General features: G+C 42.3%; 1 protein-coding gene and 1 long non-coding RNA gene across 8 annotated transcripts in view; one reads left to right on the forward strand and one right to left on the reverse strand.

The window, feature by feature from the left end:
- SACS (sacsin molecular chaperone) overlaps positions 1-20,011 on the forward strand; it is a 76,025-nt gene that overhangs the window by 33,376 nt on the left and 22,638 nt on the right. For 4 of the 7 annotated variants that reach the window (XM_083735716.1, XM_083735713.1, XM_083735717.1 and 1 more), the window contains exons 2-7: positions 2,133-2,661; positions 15,894-16,044; positions 17,303-17,390; positions 17,786-17,871; positions 19,286-19,397; positions 19,853-19,999. In XM_083735716.1, coding sequence (XP_083591842.1) covers positions 2,624-2,661; positions 15,894-16,044; positions 17,303-17,390; positions 17,786-17,871; positions 19,286-19,397; positions 19,853-19,999 — 622 coding nt within the window. In that variant the 5' untranslated portion in view covers positions 2,133-2,623. Of the gene's footprint in view, positions 1-1,873; positions 1,916-2,132; positions 2,662-13,875; positions 14,368-15,893; positions 16,045-17,302; positions 17,391-17,785; positions 17,872-19,285; positions 19,398-19,852; positions 20,000-20,011 lie in introns of those variants that run through there. The other 3 variants (XM_083735718.1, XM_083735719.1, XM_083735715.1) reach the window with 2 other exon arrangements.
- LOC310843900 lies at positions 9,399-13,765 on the reverse strand. Its single transcript, XR_014563759.1, has 3 exons — positions 13,633-13,765; positions 11,427-11,790; positions 9,399-11,051 (listed from the first exon to the last, which is right to left on the reverse strand). It is a non-coding gene; the product is annotated as an uncharacterized lncRNA (long non-coding RNA).

Raw genomic sequence — 20,011 nt, forward strand, 5'->3', positions numbered from 1 at the left:
AATGTAGTTTCATCCAAAGTTTCTGAAAATGAGTGATTTCTGCTTAGAATAATAGCAGTCAAGGCAATTATCTTTACATAAAGAGCACTGATGTTTCGGCAGCACCATTTCCCCCTTTTCAGACCAATCCAGTGGGGTTTTTCTTTATCCCAAGAGTCTTTTGAAGGTAGTGTGTCTATATCAAACCTTTGGGCAAAATTGTCTCCAGGCAACAAGTCCCTTGAATAGGCCTGGTCTGCTCAGGCTGGGGAAAGCGCATGTTAGAACATTGTCAGCCCAATCAGTTTTCTATACTGTCCCCTCTTTTAATCCAGCATATATGTTTTTAATTCCACCATTCCTCCAAGAAACTGAGGTAGCACACATGGTCTCCTTTCTCACTGCCCATTTCATTCTCAAGTGATAAACTCCCTTTCTGATAAGACCACTGGGAGCATACTTTTTATCTCTGCAATCCCTGAGGGAGCTACATGTCTCCCAGCCTCAACCTTGGCTTACATCATGATCATGATCATTTATTAGTTATATGCTGCCCATTTGACTGGGTTGCCCCAGCCACTATGGACCTGATTAGATTATTGGACTTACATGCTCCCTCTTCTCCTCCCAGCCCCTTCAGATGGAACAATCCTCCTCAGTTTAAAGCCGATCATAATTTGCTCTTTCATCTGAATCATCAAACAATGTTTAGCACTAAAAACCAGCATCAGAAAATAGGGGAAGTGTGGTTTGCTTCAAAAGGGTACGGTAAGGAAGCAGTGCAACACTGTACGCAAGGGCTCATTTGGAAGGAAGGGTGGGATATAAATTTAATAAATAAAATCAACAAGGGTAAGAGGGAAGGAAATTTCCAAGCCTGGTGGTCTAGCCTTATATCTATACCAACTCTGGGTGAACTGGCTGCATTGAGTGTATTGATCTACTTGCAACTGATGGCACTGGATAATGGAACTGAGATGCTTTGATTGTGGAAGAGAGATCACTCAGCAGTGGGCTGAATAGTATATAGTTTGATTGCACTGCTTAGTAAATATCACTCTTGCTTCATGTCATTTCTGACACCTGTTATCTAATCCTCTTATCTAATTCTTGCTGACTCTAATAAGATTGCTACTGCTGAATTTGAGTCAACCCTGCATTTCTCTGGCACTGGGTTATTCTGTGCAAATGTTTCTGTGTGTGCAAAAATAAACATAGGCCGAACAATAAAATGTGTGTGTGCATGTGGCATATTGAGGAGAATTACACACAAATTTGTTTTATCAGGTATGGTTGTCCATAAATTAGCTTAAGAAAAATGTCCTGAATTAATGTTTGGCTAATGCTTGTAATGTGAAATCTTTATATTTCAATGGAAAGGTTTTGAACATATTGCACTTTCCCAAGTAAAGCTATATTCCTAAACATGCTGACGTTAATGTAATTTCCACTTAAATCAATTGGACCGAACAACGTATGAATGGCCCTCTTGGATGAGACTAAAGGCATCCCTGCCCCTATAACTAAATACCTATAAGAAGCTCACTTAGCCCTCTTTAAAGCTCCCATTCGAGCGCTTCACAATCCCTTTTTGTTTTTACCACCCTGAATAGATAGAGTGAGCAACTTGGCCTTCCTGTTGCTCACTCCTAAGTGAATAAGTTACAAAGCACCAATCGGAAGACCCCATTTTTTACATTCTTCTGTGATCAGATCAGACCATATACCCGCAAGCAGTTTTTCTCCCTGTAAGTAAAAAATATTCCTTCTTTGATATGCTCAAATGATCTTCCCCCCACGCAACAGAATGTTAGCAAGGGTTAAATAGTATATCACCTGGGACAAGAAGAAAGTAGATCTCTAGCTTTTAACTAAGACATAATGTCTTCTACAGAAAGTGGATACTTGCCTTTTTCCTGTGATTGCACCGTAAAAGGTAAAGAAAAGTCCTTAACTTTTTTTTTCTTGCTCTCCCTGTGCTTACAAGCACAATACTGCGCGGAGGAATTTATAATTAGAAACATGACTCATAATAGCCAGAAACTGCAGTGATGTCTTCAGAGGAAATGACATTTCCATACCCTTCAGAGGTAGTTTCAATCTGCATTTCATGCCAATCTTCTGACATACTCGTTTTCTTTTTTATCCATCAGGAGCACAGATCTAATGTTAAGACATGGCCATTAGCGAATCCAGAGGAGGAAACAGGGCATACTTGGGTGCAAACGTTTGGATCCCAGAAAATAAGAAAGTAACAGCTTCCACATTCTCACTTACTTTCAGCAAGAGATAAAGTTCACCTACTGTGAGAGAGAATGATGTGACGTTCCTTCAAGCTGTGGAACAAATCCATATAATGCTCCTGACACAGCACCACTCTGCTTAATTTGTAGATGAATGCAAGAAAGCCAAGCCCTCTGAAGAGTTACTCACAGAGAAAGATTTGAAGGAAGCTGAAGAAGGAGCGACAAGGGGAAACTACAGTGCAATTTTGGGTTGAAAGGCTTAAGAAATTATTGAAATGTTCCACATGATCAGTCAGAGCTCTCTCTTTTTTGAGATGAGAGACTGATGTACAGTCACAGAAGGAAAAAAGGAAACAGCTGCATCTATGTCTGCTTTGTATTCCTAGTGGGAAGATATCATGGCCACAGAAAGCATGAAGAACAATGACAGCCTCAGGTAAATAACTAATGTAAAACTTCCCGATAAAAGTAGACTTGTGAGCATTATCGGACCTTCCTCCTTGTTTTCCATGGGAAGAAAATGGGGCAGATGTGAACACACACACACACACACGATTGGTTTGCACATAACGTCAAACTATGGTTTGGTACCATGGAAACAAACCCTGGGCCTGTGCTTCTGCACTGGCACTTTCCCCTTTTATCCCTCTTCCCGACCTTTTGCACTTTGCTTAGTTAGTTACTTCCTTGTTTGTGAGAAATTACAATTTCCCATTACACTCAAAACACCAAACTATGGTTTTGCACTTGCCCTGCAACCCGGGATTGTAAACCAGGGCAAATCCGTGGTTTGGGAGTATATGTGAGTGAGTAATGTATGAACCCTCTGCTCTCAATGTACAGCTGCAATATGAGTAGGGCTGGGCAATATCTGATTTTCAACATTGTGATATATCATCATCTGAACATTGCAATATATTGATATATCACGATGACTGAAATAAGGAATTGAGTTATGTAGAGGCATTGGCTGGTACCACGGTTTTTCCTGCTCCCTGATTTTTGCTGGTGCCTGCTCTTGTGATTCACTGCCCGCTGCATGAGGCAGGGAAGAGATGAGCCAGCAGAGATAACAGGGGCTGCAGGAATTGAGAGAAGCATTGGCTGGCTTCACGGTTTTTTGCACATTGTGATTTTTGCATAGCACACGCACACACATCATGATTCACGATATATTGCCAGGTCAAAAATTATGAACCAAGTTCATGATATGGACTTCAAACTGGTTTCGGACAATATATTGATATATTGTGGAACCCTAAATAAGTGCTTCCAAACAGGCTGCTTCTTGGCTATTTGATTGTTATCCCACACTTTCCAGTGTGATTATACCATCAGTTTTCTAGCTGCAAAAATTCCAATGAGAAAAGTGACAAAAATGGCAAGGGAAAGTGTACCATTAGCTGTCAGTTTATCTAACCTCTGTGTTGACATATCAGGATGAATGCTCAGTAAACAACAGGTCTGGAAGCTCCCCTAGATTGGGTTAAGAGACATAGGAACATAGGAAGCTACCTGCGTGAGGCCAAGACTGGAAGTGGCTCCTCTGGGTTTCAGGTAGGAGATACTCAAGCCCTACTTAGAGACACCTGGGACAGAATCTGGGCCTTCTGTATGTAAAGCAGATGCTCTACCACTGGGCTATGGCCCTTGCTGGTCATCTCCCTGCCCCCCTCACCAAATCCTAGCAACTGTAGTTTTGTGAGAACTTATAAGCTTCAACAGCACCTTCTCCAGACTACATTTCCCACAATTCTTTAAGGTTCTTGTGTAGCTTGCAAGTAATCAATCCTCAGTGAAATCATAGAATCATATAACTGTAGTGTTGGAAGGGACACTGAGGATCATCTAGTTCAACCCCCTGCAATGCAGGAATATGCAGCTGTCCCATACGGGGATCGAACCTGCAACCTTGGTGTTATCAGCACCATGCTCAAGCCAACTGAGCTATCCAGTGGGTTTTAGCTTCCATATCTTGATTATTGATCAGAATGTATGCCTCCCTAAAAAGACAAAGAATCTACATCACGATCCTAAACATTGCTCGTTAGCCTAAAAAACTAGTGTGAATGTCACATTTTTGACATATTGATGCATAGTTGGTATAACTGTTCTAAGGACTCACAGCTGGGCTATTAGTTCTAAGCATGCAGGGTTGACTCCATTAATAATTTCTCATTGGTTTCAACAGGTCTAATCATGAGGCAGTTCTAATCTTACTCTCTTGACAGAAAATTGTTTAAACAGGTTTTAATATGGTATTTTTATATAACCTGCTCTGGGACTATTATTATTATTATATCCTGCCCAAAGGATATGCCAAAGAAGCCCAAGGTGACAAACACACAAGTGATTAAGAATTAAAGCATCTACAAACTGTTGCAATACAGATGCAGGCTGGGATAGATCTCAGTGATGAAGGGCAGGTAAGAAATCAAGTGATTGTTGGTATGGAAACTGCAGAACTACAGGCAACTCAAGCCTACCAGGGTTTCCTAGCTGGCCCCCACACGGTTGTTTTGATAGTTTGTGTAATATGGGACACCGACTCTTCACAAAAGGGGTGCTTTCTTGTCAAATGTTTTCAAGTCAAATGGCCATTTTGGAAGAACTGCTTCGATTTCTACAAGATTCATTTCAGTCCCAATTGTGGTGCTCAAATTAGGCCCTGCCTACTTGTTGCAGCAAAAAGGGTTGCGGGTGGCACTGTGGGTTAAACCACAGAGCCTAGGACTTGCCGATCAGAAGGTCGACGGTTCAAATCTCCGTGACGGGGTGAGCTCCTGTTGCTCTGTCCCTACTCCTGCCGTTCAGTTCGAAAGCACACAGTGCAAGTAGATAAATAGGTACCCCTCTGTCGGGAAGGTAAACGGCGTTTCCGTGCGCTGCTCTGGTTCGCCAGAAGCGGCTTAGTCATGCTGGCCACATGACCCGGAAGCTGTACACCGGCTCCCTTGGCCAATAAAGTGAGATGAGCACCGCAACCCCAGAGTCGGTCACGACTGGACCTAATGGCCAGGGGTCCCTTTACCTTTACTTGTTGCAGCCTGACAGAGATGGCCTTCCTTGACTTCACTCTAGGGTTGTGCTATTATTTCTCCCAATGCTTAGTACGTTTACGCCAGCACTGCTGGTGTAGTGTGAGCACTGCTCCTTGACCAGTGTTGCTGCACAGCATTTTTTTTAACTTAATCAAAAAGGCCCGTGTATTGCCTATGCAAATATTTCAATTTGAGGTTGGCTATCAGAAAGAGGGCAATAAAAGAACCTGCAAACATTTCCATGCAACCACTTCTGTGATGACATTAATCCAATTTAAAACACCATTGATTTCAAGCCCCGTCTCTAGTCTGTTTTGCTGTGATTGGCCCAATTCTACTGCACAACTACCCCCCCCTACTACCAGCAAGGATTTAATTGCCTTGCACAAGAGCTTAATACAGTATAAATATCCCCCCCCATTCAGGGTCTTTAAGGATTCTCAAATTTGAGGAGACAGCTGAATGTTAATCCATGGTTTCTGTTTCACTCCAAATATTCAATTGTTTTCATACGACTGATGGGATGACACATTTCGTTTTCACATAACATGCATCAGAAATGATATCATTCCTGCTGCTGTTATTTTTGCATCATAAATAGCTCCATCCCTTTCACATTGCTGATTGCAGTAAACTTCCCCCCTGAATTTAATGCATGTAACGTAAATGGATAAATCAATATGTGGGTGGGGGGCAGTGGGGGGAAATAGCTGACCTTGGGTGAGCACAACCTTTGGAAAGCATTAGCTAGCTCCTTAGTTTTATAAAAGATTGATATAACATTAAAGTGCTTGTTTTATCTTATTTAAATATTTAGTGGGGGACTACTTAACTAGTTTTATGGTTTTATTTGGAAGGCTTTCAATGATAAAAGCTTTAGATCCATGTGCTGCTCACCCACCTTCTAAACTGACAACCAGAAAACAGGGTATACAGTAGTACCTTGTGTTAAGTATTTAATTCGTTCCAGAGGTCCGTTCTTAACCTGAATCTTTTCTTAACCTGAAGCACCATTTTAGCTAATGGGGCCTCCTGCTGCCGCTGCGCCGCCGGAGCACAATTTCTGTTCTCATCCTGAAGCAAATTTCTTAACCCGAGGTAATATTTCTGGGTTAGCGGAGTCTGTAACCTGAAGCGTATGTAACCTGAAGTGTATGTAACCCGAGGTACCACTGTATCTGGAATTCAGAATGAATAGTAGAAATTGCAACACATAAAACAATGTGAATGTTTTGTTACTGTCACAAGGTCAGAGAAAGGATATGTATACCTTGGATGTTTTGTTCTTCTTGGGACCAAACTGCATATTGCACCGGACGTCTGTGGGCATATCTCCCAGCATTTTCTTTGTTAATAAAACAGAGGTGTAGTAGTCTGCTACTTTGAAAAGAATTGTTGTGCCTAAACTACTTTTCCTCCTCCTGGAGCAAAGAGTAGCAGGGGTGTTCATTCAGAAAATATGGCCTGGGGAAAAGGGTCAAACATCTCCCCCAGCACAGCTTCTCTGATCAAACTGACACGGTTGCCTGTCATTTAAAAACAACAACAAATAGTCTAATTGAGGATCTCCCCCATAGCATGGTTTGGTCCTTGGTCATAGACTGAAATAGAAGCTGGTCACAGAGGTTGGAATTCATGGAACACAGATGTAGGAGCAAGGGGGAGGAATTGGGATCTGTGGAAAGATCTTTTCTCCCAGCCAATGGAAGGCCCTCCTCCTGCTTCAGGCCCACATGCTGTTTTCTAAATCTTCAGAGGTTCAGTCCTGGAATTGATGCATTGCATTTTTGTGATTCAACAGATCTATTGATAGTTCTATTAGATCACAGGGATGTCCATGACACCCGTCCGTGAAGAATCTGCACAGGGGTAGTAAGTTTTGGCAGCTGCGAAAATGCTAGCTGCAATAATAAATTAATAGCCACTGTGAGATAGTAAACAAGATATTGGCTCAAGCCCCAAGACAACATTTTTTTAAAAAAAACACCACACAAATTAATACCTGACTAGGGAAACCATAAATTCTTATACAAATCCCACGTCAAACATGTAAAAGCGTTTCAGTTCTGAATGAGACTTCAGCTGTCATTTCTGCACTTGGGTTTGATTTCAGTGTCAATTTATTTATATATCACATTTTCCACAAATACATCTGTGCTAAAAGCAGTTCACATTAAACTGGTACAGTATACTGTACCTATACACATTATACTGGTACAGTATAAGAATGCAATGTAATAAAAAGTATACTGTCACAACAAAAGAATGATCAACAATAAAGAGTTTATTAACTTACATCAAATTTTAAGTAAGCATAAAGTCAAATAAAAATATCCAGTTGCTTCACATAAAAGAGTAGCCCCAAAATTGATGACATTGGTTCTTTCAAGAAAGCTGATTTCAAAAGCTGTTGAAAGACCCGCCCCTCCCCCAAACTGTAGGTACTGTAGCTCAGTGGTAGAGCACATATATTGCATGCAGGCAGTTTCAAAGTTCAATGCCCAGGCAGCACCTCCAGTTAAATGACTTAGCAGGTAATGTGAGAAACCTGTGTCTAAGAGCCTAGAGAGTTGTTGCCAGTCAGAGCAGCTTAGGTGGATAACCTCCTATGCAAAGGAAAAGTCTTCTATTAATACTTCACATTCGGAAGACCTTCATGCCACTTGATCTCAGAGACAAAACCATGGGGGTGTTTTATAAATTAAGCATTCTAATGTAAGCTGTTGTTGAGATATATTATATTTACCCAGAACAAAATGCAAGCCAATCTGTTAACCTCTAAAATTGTTTTGGGAGGTAGTGCAGTAGTTGTTTCGATGCTTTTCATAATTTTGTTTGTATTCTAGTAGCTCGTTGCTGTGTGTGCTTAAGTGTAGGCTATTTTCTGCAACTTGACATTTTATTGTGGTATGACAATTGCTTTGTAAGAGTTACACTGGTAAACAAGCTTCAACTACAAGTCTAAATAAATAAATAAATAAATTTATAGTGTCCTGTGAATGTAGTAGAAATGAAGGGCACCAGATTTCATCTGCCTTCCCTGGAATCTAGGGCAGAGATGAGGAACCTGTGGTCCTCTCTGTATGTTATTGGACTCCAAATGCTGTCAGCCCCAGCCAGCATGATGGTCAATGGTCAGCAATGATGAGAGCGTAGTCTGACGTATACGGTATATAATCATACCTCTGGTTGCGAATGTGATCTGTGCGGGAGGCACGTTCGCAACCCGCAGCGTTCGCAGTCTGAAGCGCTGCATCTCTGCACGCGCGTGACGCGATTCGGCGCTTCTGCGCATGACGCCATTTTGTGGTTCTGCGCATGCGTGAGTGCCAAAACCTGGAAGTAACCTGTTCTGGTACTTCTGGGTTCGGCGTGATCCACAACCCGAAAATGCGCAACCCGCAGCATTCGTAACCCGAGGTGTGATTCTAATGCTTTAGCTGGGATTCCTGTATTGCAGGGGGTCGGACTAGATGACCCTTGGGATCCTTTCCAACTCTACAATTCTATGATTCTATGATCTGGAGGCCAAAGGGTCTCCATGAACCCCCCCCCCCCAGATTTCTGATCCAAATTGTGGATAACCAAATCCTGTCTTCTCCAGGGCAATTCTATTTTTCAAACAATGTTCTGAGGAGTAGAAGTTTATATTGCTGACCTACATATGCCGGGTAGGGTTGACATGCTATGTGAATTGAGCGTGCATCTAGGGACTGCCAAGATTGCTTGCATTGACAGCAAACGCTCTGAGTGATTATTTATTTAAAGTATTTTTACCATGCTCTTCAGCTGAAAACGCTCCCAGAGTGGCTTACATGAGGTCAATAACAAATACAGCAGCCCCACAAACAAGACATACAGTGGTACCTCGGGTTACATACGCTTCAGGTTATAGACTGTGCTAACCCAGAAATAGTACCTTGGGTTAAGAACTTTGCTTCAGGATGAGAACAGAAATCATGCTCCGGCGGCGCGGCAGCAGCAGCAGGAGGCCCCATTAGCTAAAGTGGTGCTTCAGGTTAAGAACAGTTTCAGGTTAAGAAAGGACCTCCGGAACGAATTAAGTACTTAACCCGAGGTACCACTGTATGTCTTGTTTGTGGGGCTGCTGTATTTGTTATTGACCGCAAGAGCATGGGAAGGCTAGAAACTGCCTTACACTGTGTTAAACCACTGGCCCATGCAGCTCAGTACTGTCTCCAGTGGCTTTCCAGAGTTTGAATTTGGGGCTTTGAGCATGCCAGGCAGATGCTCTCTACTGAGCTATGGTCCTTCCCCTCTCCTGCTACCAATGGCTATTGGCGTTTGGTGCTTCTGAATCTAGAGGATGCATGCAGCCACTTCTATCACATATTGACCAGCCTGTAGGTACTTTGTGATTCAAATAGTAACTTAAATCATCATGAAAGTCTTCTGCTGCTATGAGTATGAAATTTAAAAATAGTGGCATTAAAAGCCATTAGAGAACTTGGTTTAGATATAAATGACTGAAATGTATGCACTGTTTATTGTAGTACAAAAAAGTTCCATAATAGCAGGACATTGTTTCACATTTAAATGTGGTTGCTGAGTCATTGGCATTTTCCTGCCAGCACTGCAGAAGCAGCTGCAGTTGTAGGTCTCTTATTGCAGTAGATGTTTCATTGCATTAGTAACCCCCAATTTATTTCCTAATGCGCACATTTATTCAGCCCCCGGATCTTTCCAATATGTTTATTTGCAGACATGTCCAGTAATACTTAAGATACAGTTGCAGATTATTGCAGTACATGGTTGATCTAAATAAGTACAAACCCCCCTAGTCATTAAGAATTTGCTAACACCAACAAAAGGTCATTGGGCTCTTGGTTTTATGATAAAGCCCACAAAACTGCAGAGGACTCCACTCCCACAGTTCTGGGTTGTGATTCAAGTTAGTGATTCAAGATGTTTAATTTCTACAACAGTGGCCAGCACACTTTAGGTCTTAAAGGAGCAGGTCATTAAATGAATATCTATAAATTAGGGTACCTTTGCATTTGAAATAGTTATTGGAGGGGTGGGAGAATTCTTTCATTCATCCCTGTTGCATTTATGTATATTACTTCAGTCCTGGGTATGTGTAGTTCTTGTACTTGGCATTTTCTCAACAGCAAGAACACACATACTTTGTTTCATATTCTGTTCTTTATAAACTCTTCTAAGTACTCCAAAATGTCTGAATACAAGCAATAATTCCTATGATGGGCTATCAAGTATCTTACTTTTGAGCTAAAATATTGATCTGTTTACAAGTTTTCCGAATTGCTGAGACTTTAAATAGTTGCCAGCAAGAGGGATCTATGGCTGGCTCTTCTGGACCTACTCTGTTAACACTGCAAAATAAGCCAACAGGGAGAAAAATCTTTGTATCCACCACTTGAAGAGCATGCATGGTACTCCTGCATTGTGTAAAGAAAATCTGAGCTGTCAGCTCTAAAATCTGCCAGATAGGGAGGCGGGAACAGAAGCCCCCATCAGTTCAAGTACTCCCTCTCCCCCACCTATCCTCTCAATTCCATCTCAACCTTATTAGAGCTGATAGGTGAGAGGAGAAAGGGGGATTCACAAGACACTATGCACATGATTCCTGCTTTAATCAAGGACTTTGCACAGAAAATCATGGCATTCTTAGTATGGTACAGGAAATCAGTGGGTGTGCTAAGAAAAGAACCCGTGGTTACTTACTCATTTTCCTCTGATTGGGTAGGTTGGTAGTTGGAGAGATTTGCTGTTCTTTGCTCAACATGGATCCAAGTGTGGAATGCTGTCCATTATAAACATGATAAAGGTAAAGGTAAAGGTACCCCTGCCCGTACGGGCCAGTCTTGACAGACTCTGGGGTTGTGCGCCCATCTCACTTAAGAGGCCAGGGGCCAGCGCTGTCTGGAGACACTTCCGGGTCACGTGGCCAGCATGACATCGCTGCTCTGGCGAGCCAGAGCTGCACACGGAAACGCCGTTTACCTTCCCGCTAGTAAGCGGTCCCTATTTATCTACTTGCACCCAGGGGTGCTTTCGAACTGCTAGGTTGGCAGGCGCTGGGACCGAGCAACGGGAGTGCACCCCGCCGCGGGGATTCGAACCGCCGACCTTTCGATCGGCAAGCCCTAGGTGCTGAGGCTTTTACCCACAGCGCCACCCGCGTCCCATAAACATGATACTAAACATATAAAATGCAGTGTAGAGGTGATTGATCTATTCAGCAGTTTGTTTTATTTTTGTAACCCATTTTTTATTAATTTGCATCTTTAAACTGTTTAACATTGTTGCATTGAGTTATCTTTGTTTACATTAGAGCATATGACATGCAACAATTGCACAAAACAAAAACCAAAAAGCACTTGGAAAAACGTATCTGAATACTTTAACAAAGTTGTGGCAGTTGTGTTGAAGTGTACACAGGTGGTAAGCACTTTGCACGTGTCCTGTTGACATGACTGGTGATTCATGGCTCCTTTTGAACCCAGAAGAGAGGAGAACGGAAGCGGAATGATGGTTGCTGCCTGTATACCAAAAATATTACATTTTTTACAGATATTATGTATAGTAAGGTGTATTGCTTAGGTGACCATAAGTAAAAGGTATTTTGGATAAGGTTTCCTTAAGTTGTGGGGGAGTATGGAAGAATGTTACTTTTGATTTTTGAAAATTTACCTTAAGTCCAGAGACATTAGAAAGGGTCTCCAATTCTATACTCAATAACCTTTCAGCATTAACTGGGTCTGATGTGCATAAAACAGTATCATCAGTATAGTATCCCAGAATGTATTTCCTTGCATTGTATTCAGCAGTTTTCTTAGTCCATTTTACACCCTTATAAAGACTGCCTATTAATTGATCTGACTGATAACCACTTTATAAAGCTTTCTATAAAGCATGAGCTTTACAACTGCTTTTATTCAAGACAACACTCAGATGCTTGGTCACTTGTGTTCATGTTAAATCCCATGGCAATTCATATGAATTAGTTTCTTTGTTCCATTCAGTGACTTGGACAAATTCCAGCTCAGGAAATCACATTCTACTTACTTTAATTCCCTTGGGGTTTCACTTAGATTTTTTAAAAATAGGCTTAAACTATTATTTGTGAGAAGGTAAAAACACCCGCAACTTGTTTTTAGTATTACAATCTATTTTTTGGGATGGGGATACACTAGAAAGATTGGCCATTGAAATTACTCTTTCTTAGGTCAAAAAGGGAATGTTAGTAAAAAAAGTATTTTTAAGTTTGCAAACATAGAAATGATGTATCAGTATTTCAAATTTTAAATGTCTTTTTGAAAGACCTGATTGTATTTTCAAAATAAGATCCTGTATTTTGGATTAAGAATGCCTAACATTTTTCAAAAGCATGATTGAAAAGATTATGTATTTCTTTTGCAGTTATATGAATGGAATAAAATTGTGCATGCTTGCTCAGAAAGAGTGGTTTTAAGTATGGAATCAAGTGGGGGGAATTAATTAATGTGATGTGAACTTTGGCATGATACGCTGCAGTCAAGGGCCTGACCAAGGATGTGATTTTTGAAGAGAGTGAAAATTAATGTACTGTACGTACCATTTGCACCAGTAAGGATCAGTGCCCCTATCCTTTGACATGTTTTTAGTTTCAAAAGTGGTATTGACAGTTCATAATTCATGATAATGTGTTTCTATAAGGGGGTGTATGCACAAGAGTGCAAAAAAGCACATTAAAGTTAACTTAAAATGGCTCATAAAGTATGTACAAAGATATTGCTGCCCCTTGTCTGAATTGTTTCAGAATTGTGCTCTTTCTAGGGCAGCACTTGCTAAGGATGCAGGTTGATACTGGGGCTTACTCACGAACATAGGAAGCTGCCTTTGAGCCCTCATACCGAGTCAAAAGACTGGGCCATCTAGCTTAGTATTGTCCACACTGACAGGCAGCACCTCTCCAGGATTTAAGACTATTCCAGCCCTATTTGGAGATGGCCAGGATTGAACCTGGGCTCTTCTGCACTCAAACAGATGCTCTGCCCCTGAGTTATGGCCCTTTCTCATATTTACTTCTGAGTAAACGTGCTCAAAGTTTTGAAACTTGCACACTACTCCCACCACCAAATTATATCTGCAAAGATGTCTAGATACTGAACTGGAAAAAAAAAATACTGTCCTTTTGTCAGTGGTAGTCCTGGGGAGAGTTGCCAGCAGGGCAATTTCCATGTACACCCTCATGAAAAGCAGGCTTTTAAAAAATGTTCCTGCTGCAATTAACGAGCTCCCTGTGGCGACAGGAGCATTTGTCTAGCAGAGGCGGAAGCCACTTTCTGAGAAGAAAGTGGTGTGCCTGCAGTAAGGAGGGTTCTGGAAGGGTAGAGCATCACCTTTGCATCCAGGTCTCTGGCTCAACCCTCGCTCGGCATCTCCCTAGTGGGGTCGGGAGAGACCCCCTGCCTCAAAACGCTGGAGTGCTACTGCCAGCCAGGGTCGACAACACGGGGCTACACGGACCAAAGGCCTATGCTCTGTATGCGGCAGCTCCCTCCGTTCCGAGCAGCGTCTGCGCGCGCATTTCCCGCCTTTGTTCAGGGGGGACGAGCGCGGCAGAAGAGGGCGTGGGTCCTCTGCGCACGCCGCGCCGCAAGGGCGAGCGCTTCGTGAGGAGATTTCTCGCCACGATTACTATTGTTTTGAACGAAGCGTCTGCGGCTCAGTCTGCTGGGACGGAGCTCTCGCTCTCATCCTGCGTTTGCCGGCCCTGCCCGCCCCTTCCTTCCACGCCGGCTTGCCACTCGACCCTCCTCAGCGGCAGCACCCGCCAGCTTTTCCCTCCTCCCTTCCTTCGTCCCTCCCCTGCGGCGGAGAGTCGCCTCGCGCCTCCCTCCGCCGACGGTTGCTGCCCGTCCTCCTCAGGGCAAGTCCCCACCCCTTCCCCATGTGCGGAACCGGCGTCGCCAGGAGGAGGAGGAGGCGCGCTGAGAGAGAGAGGCCTGGCAGGCGTCGCGGCTAACGGTCTTTTTCTAATCTGGCGGGCGCGAGCGGCGCCGCTTCGAGCTGCCTGTCACGGACGGAGCGGGCCTGGCTGGCGCGGAGGAGGAGGCGGCCGGGCGGCGGGGCATGTGAGTGAGGCCGGGCGCACGGGCTGTGCGCCTCGGGGCGACGGAGAAAGGGGTGGGTCGGGGGTCGGCTGGCTCCTCTCCGCCCCCTCGAGGCTCTCCCTGACCCTCTTTTTGCTCAGGAAGGAGTGGGACCTAGGATTGGGTTACACGTGTCGTGCAAGGGGGGCGGGAAGCACACACCACACACACGGGTCCCGCGTGGTGCCTTCCAGTCTTGCAGCTTGGTTGTGTCATGAGCTTTCACGGGCCGCAGACGCGATGGATAGTGAATGTCGATTGTGTGCCTGCCTGCCTGCCTTTCTGCCTTGTTTATCCCGTGCAGAGGTGTGAGCATCCACACACACCTTACACCCCTCACTTTCCGTGTCTGCTTCGTGCAGCTGACGTTATTGGCAGTGGACCAAGAATGCTTCTGCTGCTATAAGTGTGTTAAACTTCTAGCCTGACGCAGGACTTGCTGAGTATCCCATTCTTGGTTGGGCAGCAGGACAGGTCCCCCCCCCCCGGGTGCTGAGCATAAGGGGCATCACAGGGCATCGCAACTACAGTGGTACCTCGGGTTACATACGCTTCAGGTTACAGACTCCGCTAACCCAGAAATAGTACCTCGGGTTAAGAACTTTGCTTCAGGATGAGAACAGAAAGTTAGCTTAAATTAGCTAAAGTGGTGCTTCAGGTTAAGAACAGTTTCAGGTTAAGAACGGACCTCCGGAACAAATTAAGTACTTAACCTGAGGTACCACTGTATAATGTAGTGAATAGAGCAGAACAAGAGGTGAGAAGTAGGGTGGCGCCAAATTTTGGCCTTGCACAGGGCACTGCTGAAATTTGAAAGACCAGATTTTGCCCCTGGTGTATTGTGGTAGTGTAAGGGCCAGATAAAGTAATACTTAAGAAGGAAACTTAAAGATGATAGCTATCATAATTATATAGGTTTTCATCAACTGACTTTTACTTAGAGTAGTCCCATATTTCTACTCTACTTGTAGGAAAAGTTAGTTGAAGGCAATCCGTAACATATAACCATGATGTACCACTGTTAGAATACAGCCTCTGTGCTCTGTTTCAAAAAGGTATTAATTAAACTGAAGAAGGTACAAAAACAGCTGCTAAAGTGATCAAGGGTTGGGGCATCTTTCCTGCAAATAAAAACCCTTTTGGTGCTTTGGTAAACAGCTATGGAGTGGCTGTAGGCTTCTGAACATTCATAATTTAAGGAGCAGAATTTGTAACCCCTTTCTGATAATATTAGAGTCATTCAGGAAAATTGATTGAAAATAGGTTTATGACAGGTAGAAAGAGATACTTATTCACACAGTGCATAGAGTACTTTAATTACTACAGCATGTGATGAGGGCCGCTACCTTGGATGGTTTGAGTAGTTCATAGGTGATAAACCTACGAACATAAGAGGTTCTAATAATGTTCTAATAAGAAAGGATGTCTAGCTCTGCTTGGCTTTGTATTGCTGTTTCCTTTCTCCATTCATTCAAATAAGATGCCCTCTCCTTTATTTTTTGGTGTAGGACAGCCACAGTGACTGTGCTTCATGACTATGTGGGCTGCAGGACGTTTGAGGTGCCTTCTTCAGTGTCTGTGGCATCCATAAAAGAGTTAATTTATCCAGAGACGGGTTTTCCTGTAGCTGAGCAGTGTCTCTACCACAAGGGAAGAGAGGTAAGCTTCCTTAGTCTTCTGGAAAGCTTCCAGATACCCTTTTTGAAGTAGTTTTGAAATTGTTACTTTCCTTCTGAGAAATACAGGAAAGCATTAATTGACAGACTAGCTAAATTATAAATTGTTGTATTAGTAAGGAGTATATTTTAATTATGGTTGTTACTGATTTCAACATATAATCTCCTAAAAACTTGAGCCCAACCTTCCTCCTTGTGTTTCATATTAATATATCATATTGGCTAGGAACGTAGGAAAAGCTGTTTTGTACTGAATCAGACCACTGGTCCATGTTGCTTGATATTGTTCACACTGACTAGCAGCAATGCCCCAGGGTTTCAGATAGGGGACATTCCCAGCCCTACTTGGGCATGCTGAGAATTAAACATTTGCATACATAGCAGATGCTGTGCCATTGAGCTATGAACCTTCCTCACATAGTCTTAAGAGACCTGGACATCAAGTCATTTGTTAGGATAGTTTGTGATGGGCTGGTGGGTCTGATCTCCTGCTCTTCCAGTGCAATAAGTAGGTCTTTACAATGAGCAGGGAAATGAGTGGGTGGTGTCCAGTGATGCTGCTTCATGTGTGCAGTAGACGTATGTGTGCCTAATGGAACTGATCTCCTCTGTGCACCCTCAAAATCTGCTCCAGAAGGTTGGGGTATCTTCTGGAGCAGACTTGGGTGGGGGTGGGCATGGGGAGGGAAGAGGAAGAAGATGTCTAATGCTGCTTGCATAGTGTTAGATATAGCCAGGTATCTCCAGAAAACTTGTGATGGCTGGGGGAGAGTTATTCAAATCTTAAGGTGTATTGATTGAGGGCCCAGTTTTTTCGAACTGATGCTTTGGAGCTGGTTCTTCAAGAAAGCATGTCTTTGAATTTTTAAAAAAATGTAGATGATGTTTACATAATGAGGATCTGCTCTGATTCAAATTATATGCAACTGTATTTCATATAAATAGATACAATTATATATTTTATTGACACAACTTACACTGCTGAAGAAGAAAGCTTTTCTTTTTCTATGTAATATGTGGGAAGATAGCCCCATAGGCCAAATTAGGACCCTTACTGGGCCCAATTTGATCCAGAGGCCAGAAATTCCCCATGCCTGATAAATATATCCTGATAAATATTTATGGCGGCACATGTGGTCATTTGTTGACTGGTTGTCTTCACAGGTTGAAGCAGTTTATATACTTTTGATACACTGCATATTCAAGAATGCACAACATTAAAAAAAACCTTTCCCTTTCAGTTATCAGACTGTGTTGAGGTTGGGGACCTTCAGACTTCTCAGAATCATGTATTTCTAAATCTTTTGTCAAAGGGCCTAAAAGGAGGAGGTATAGTAAATTACAATAAATCTTCCCTTTACCCTTGCATCTCTCATTTCTCCTCTTTTTTACTATTTTTCATCTCTGCATATATTCATTTTTAAAACAAATTACAAAAACAGATTTCTATCTAAAGGAAAAAATTGCAGTGTACATTCCTGTATGAGTCAATTTATCTTATAGTGCCAATGATTTAAGACATACATTTTTCTTTCAAATATTTTCAGCAATTTTATCCTTTTCATCAGTTTATAGTGTTACATTCCTAGCCTGTAATCTATGAATTAACAATCTGCAATACAAACCTGAAACTAATAATTGCAGTAGTGTCCTGAAGAGTAACAATTATGTGTCTTTTCTCCCTAAAACAAGTACATGACATTTTGCTTCTTCTGCATTTCTAGGTCGTTTTGGACAAACAACTCCACCGCTTGTTGATTTCCTTAAAGATATTTTAAGAAGATATCCAGAAGGAGGACAGATTCTTAAGGTATAGTGTAACAACATATTTTAAAATAAGGAATTCAAGGAAATTAAAGTAAGGAAAACATTTTAAAGTAAGAAAAACAATACCTTGCTATAAATATGTTAACGAACAGTGCTTTGCACATTTTTAAATATGGAACTGGGGTACTGAATAACATTATTGGTTCTGTTTTTCCTCCTGGTTTAATGACAGAAGGAAATTAGAAACTTCCGTTTGTTATTTTACAGTACACCATGATTCAACTGTTCATGGGAAACTATGGTTTGTCCAAACCATGGGGTTAGTTTTGTGTATGTGTGCCAACCAAGATATTAGACCATGATTTATTGTCAGAAGCTGGAGCTTGCAATGTCTTCCCCTCTTAAGTGAAGAACAGGGTAAGAAGAGTGGGATACTTGGAAGCCTGAGGCTTGCTTTTGCTTAGGTTCTTATTGAAAAACCATTGCTTTTTGTTGTATTTGAACTGTGCTTATAGTTTTATTGACAAATTTTATATTTGTATATACAGTGGTACCTCGGGTTACAGACGCTTCAGGTTACAGACTCTGCTAACCCAGAAATAGTACCTCATGTTAAGAACTTCGCTTCAGGATGAGAACAGAAATCATGCAGCAGCAGCAGCAGCGGGAGGCCCCATTAGCTAAAGTGGTACCTCAGGTTAAGAACAGTTTCAGGTTAAGAATGGACCTCCAGAATGAATTAAGTTCTTAACCCGAGGTACCACTGTATATGGTAGTTTAAGGAGGTGTCACTATATAGGTTCCACATAAGATAAGAATCTCAGAATTTGAAATGCTGATAATTTACACAAAAAATATATGTTAACTATATATTGCCCTTAAGTATGCTTGACCAGCATGGGAATAATGCCTTTAACAAAAAGTAATTGAAACATTGGAACTTGAATGAGATATTAACCATCTTCCGCTATGTTGTAAAAAGGTAAAGGTACCCCTGCCCGTACGGGCCAGTCTTGACAGACTTTGGGGTTGTGCGCCCATCTCACTCAAGAGGCCAGGGGCCAGCGCTGTCCGGAGACACTTCCGGGTCACGTGGCCAGCGTGACATCGCTGCTCTGGCGAGCCAGAGCCGCACACGGAAACGCCGTTTACCTTCCCGCTGGTAAGCGGTCCCTATTTATCTACTTGCACCCGGAGGTGCTTTCGAACTGCTAGGTTGGCAGGCGCTGGGACCGAGCAGCGGGAGCGCACCCCGCCGCAGGGATTCGAACCGCCGACCTTTCAATCGGCAAGTCCTAGGTGCTGAGGCTTTATCTTAGTCTATATTGCATCTAATCACTCCATCACAAGCAGAGGTGAATACAGTAGTCGAGTAGGATATCTGCTGACGTTATTTAATCCCATTTGTTAATTATTGCATGTTATTACATAGCTCTCAATATTTGTTTTGTTTTCAGGAATTGATTCAAAATGCAGAAGATGCTGGTGCCACAGAAGTTAAGTTTCTATATGATGAGACTCAGTATGGGACAGAGTCTCTGTGGTCCAAAGACATGGCGCAATATCAGGGTAAGTTATCTTTTCCATATCTAATTTTCTTCCTGAATTATTAGTTTCCTTGTGGTGTAGTGATATACTGAGGAGCATAGCTAACTCTAAAACATTGCAGCTAGGCTTACATTTAACACTTGGCTTTCAAAAAGAGTTATCTGGTTAGTAATCCAGTTGTATCAGTTTGTGGCTCAAGATAATTGACTCTAGGCTTAAACTACCATTTAATCGATCTGTGCTGTTGCTAGTTAGGTTTATCATGAAAATGAGTTAGAAACAAGTGTTTGGATCTTTAAAATATGTAAGACTAGTCCAAAATTATAGAATCAGTTGGGGTTAAAGTCAGTATCCGTTTGTATCAATATTCGTTATGGTACTCAGTAATTTAATTCTAAATATCTAAATATATTTGCTGTTTTCAAATGAGCCTATATTTTTACATTTGCCGTGTCTCTCCCCCCCCCCCCCTTTAGGTCCTGCACTTTATGTATTCAACAATGCAGTTTTTACCCCTGAGGACTGGCATGGAATTCAGGAGATAGCAAGAAGCAGAAAGAAAGATGATCCTCTTAAAGTTGGAAGATTTGGAATTGGTTTTAATTCAGTTTATCACATTACAGGTAGTTACAATG

The sequence above is a fragment of the Podarcis gaigeae genome (assembly GCF_964106915.1).
Source record: "Podarcis gaigeae genome assembly, chromosome: 4".
NCBI lineage: Eukaryota > Metazoa > Chordata > Lepidosauria > Squamata > Lacertidae > Podarcis > Podarcis gaigeae.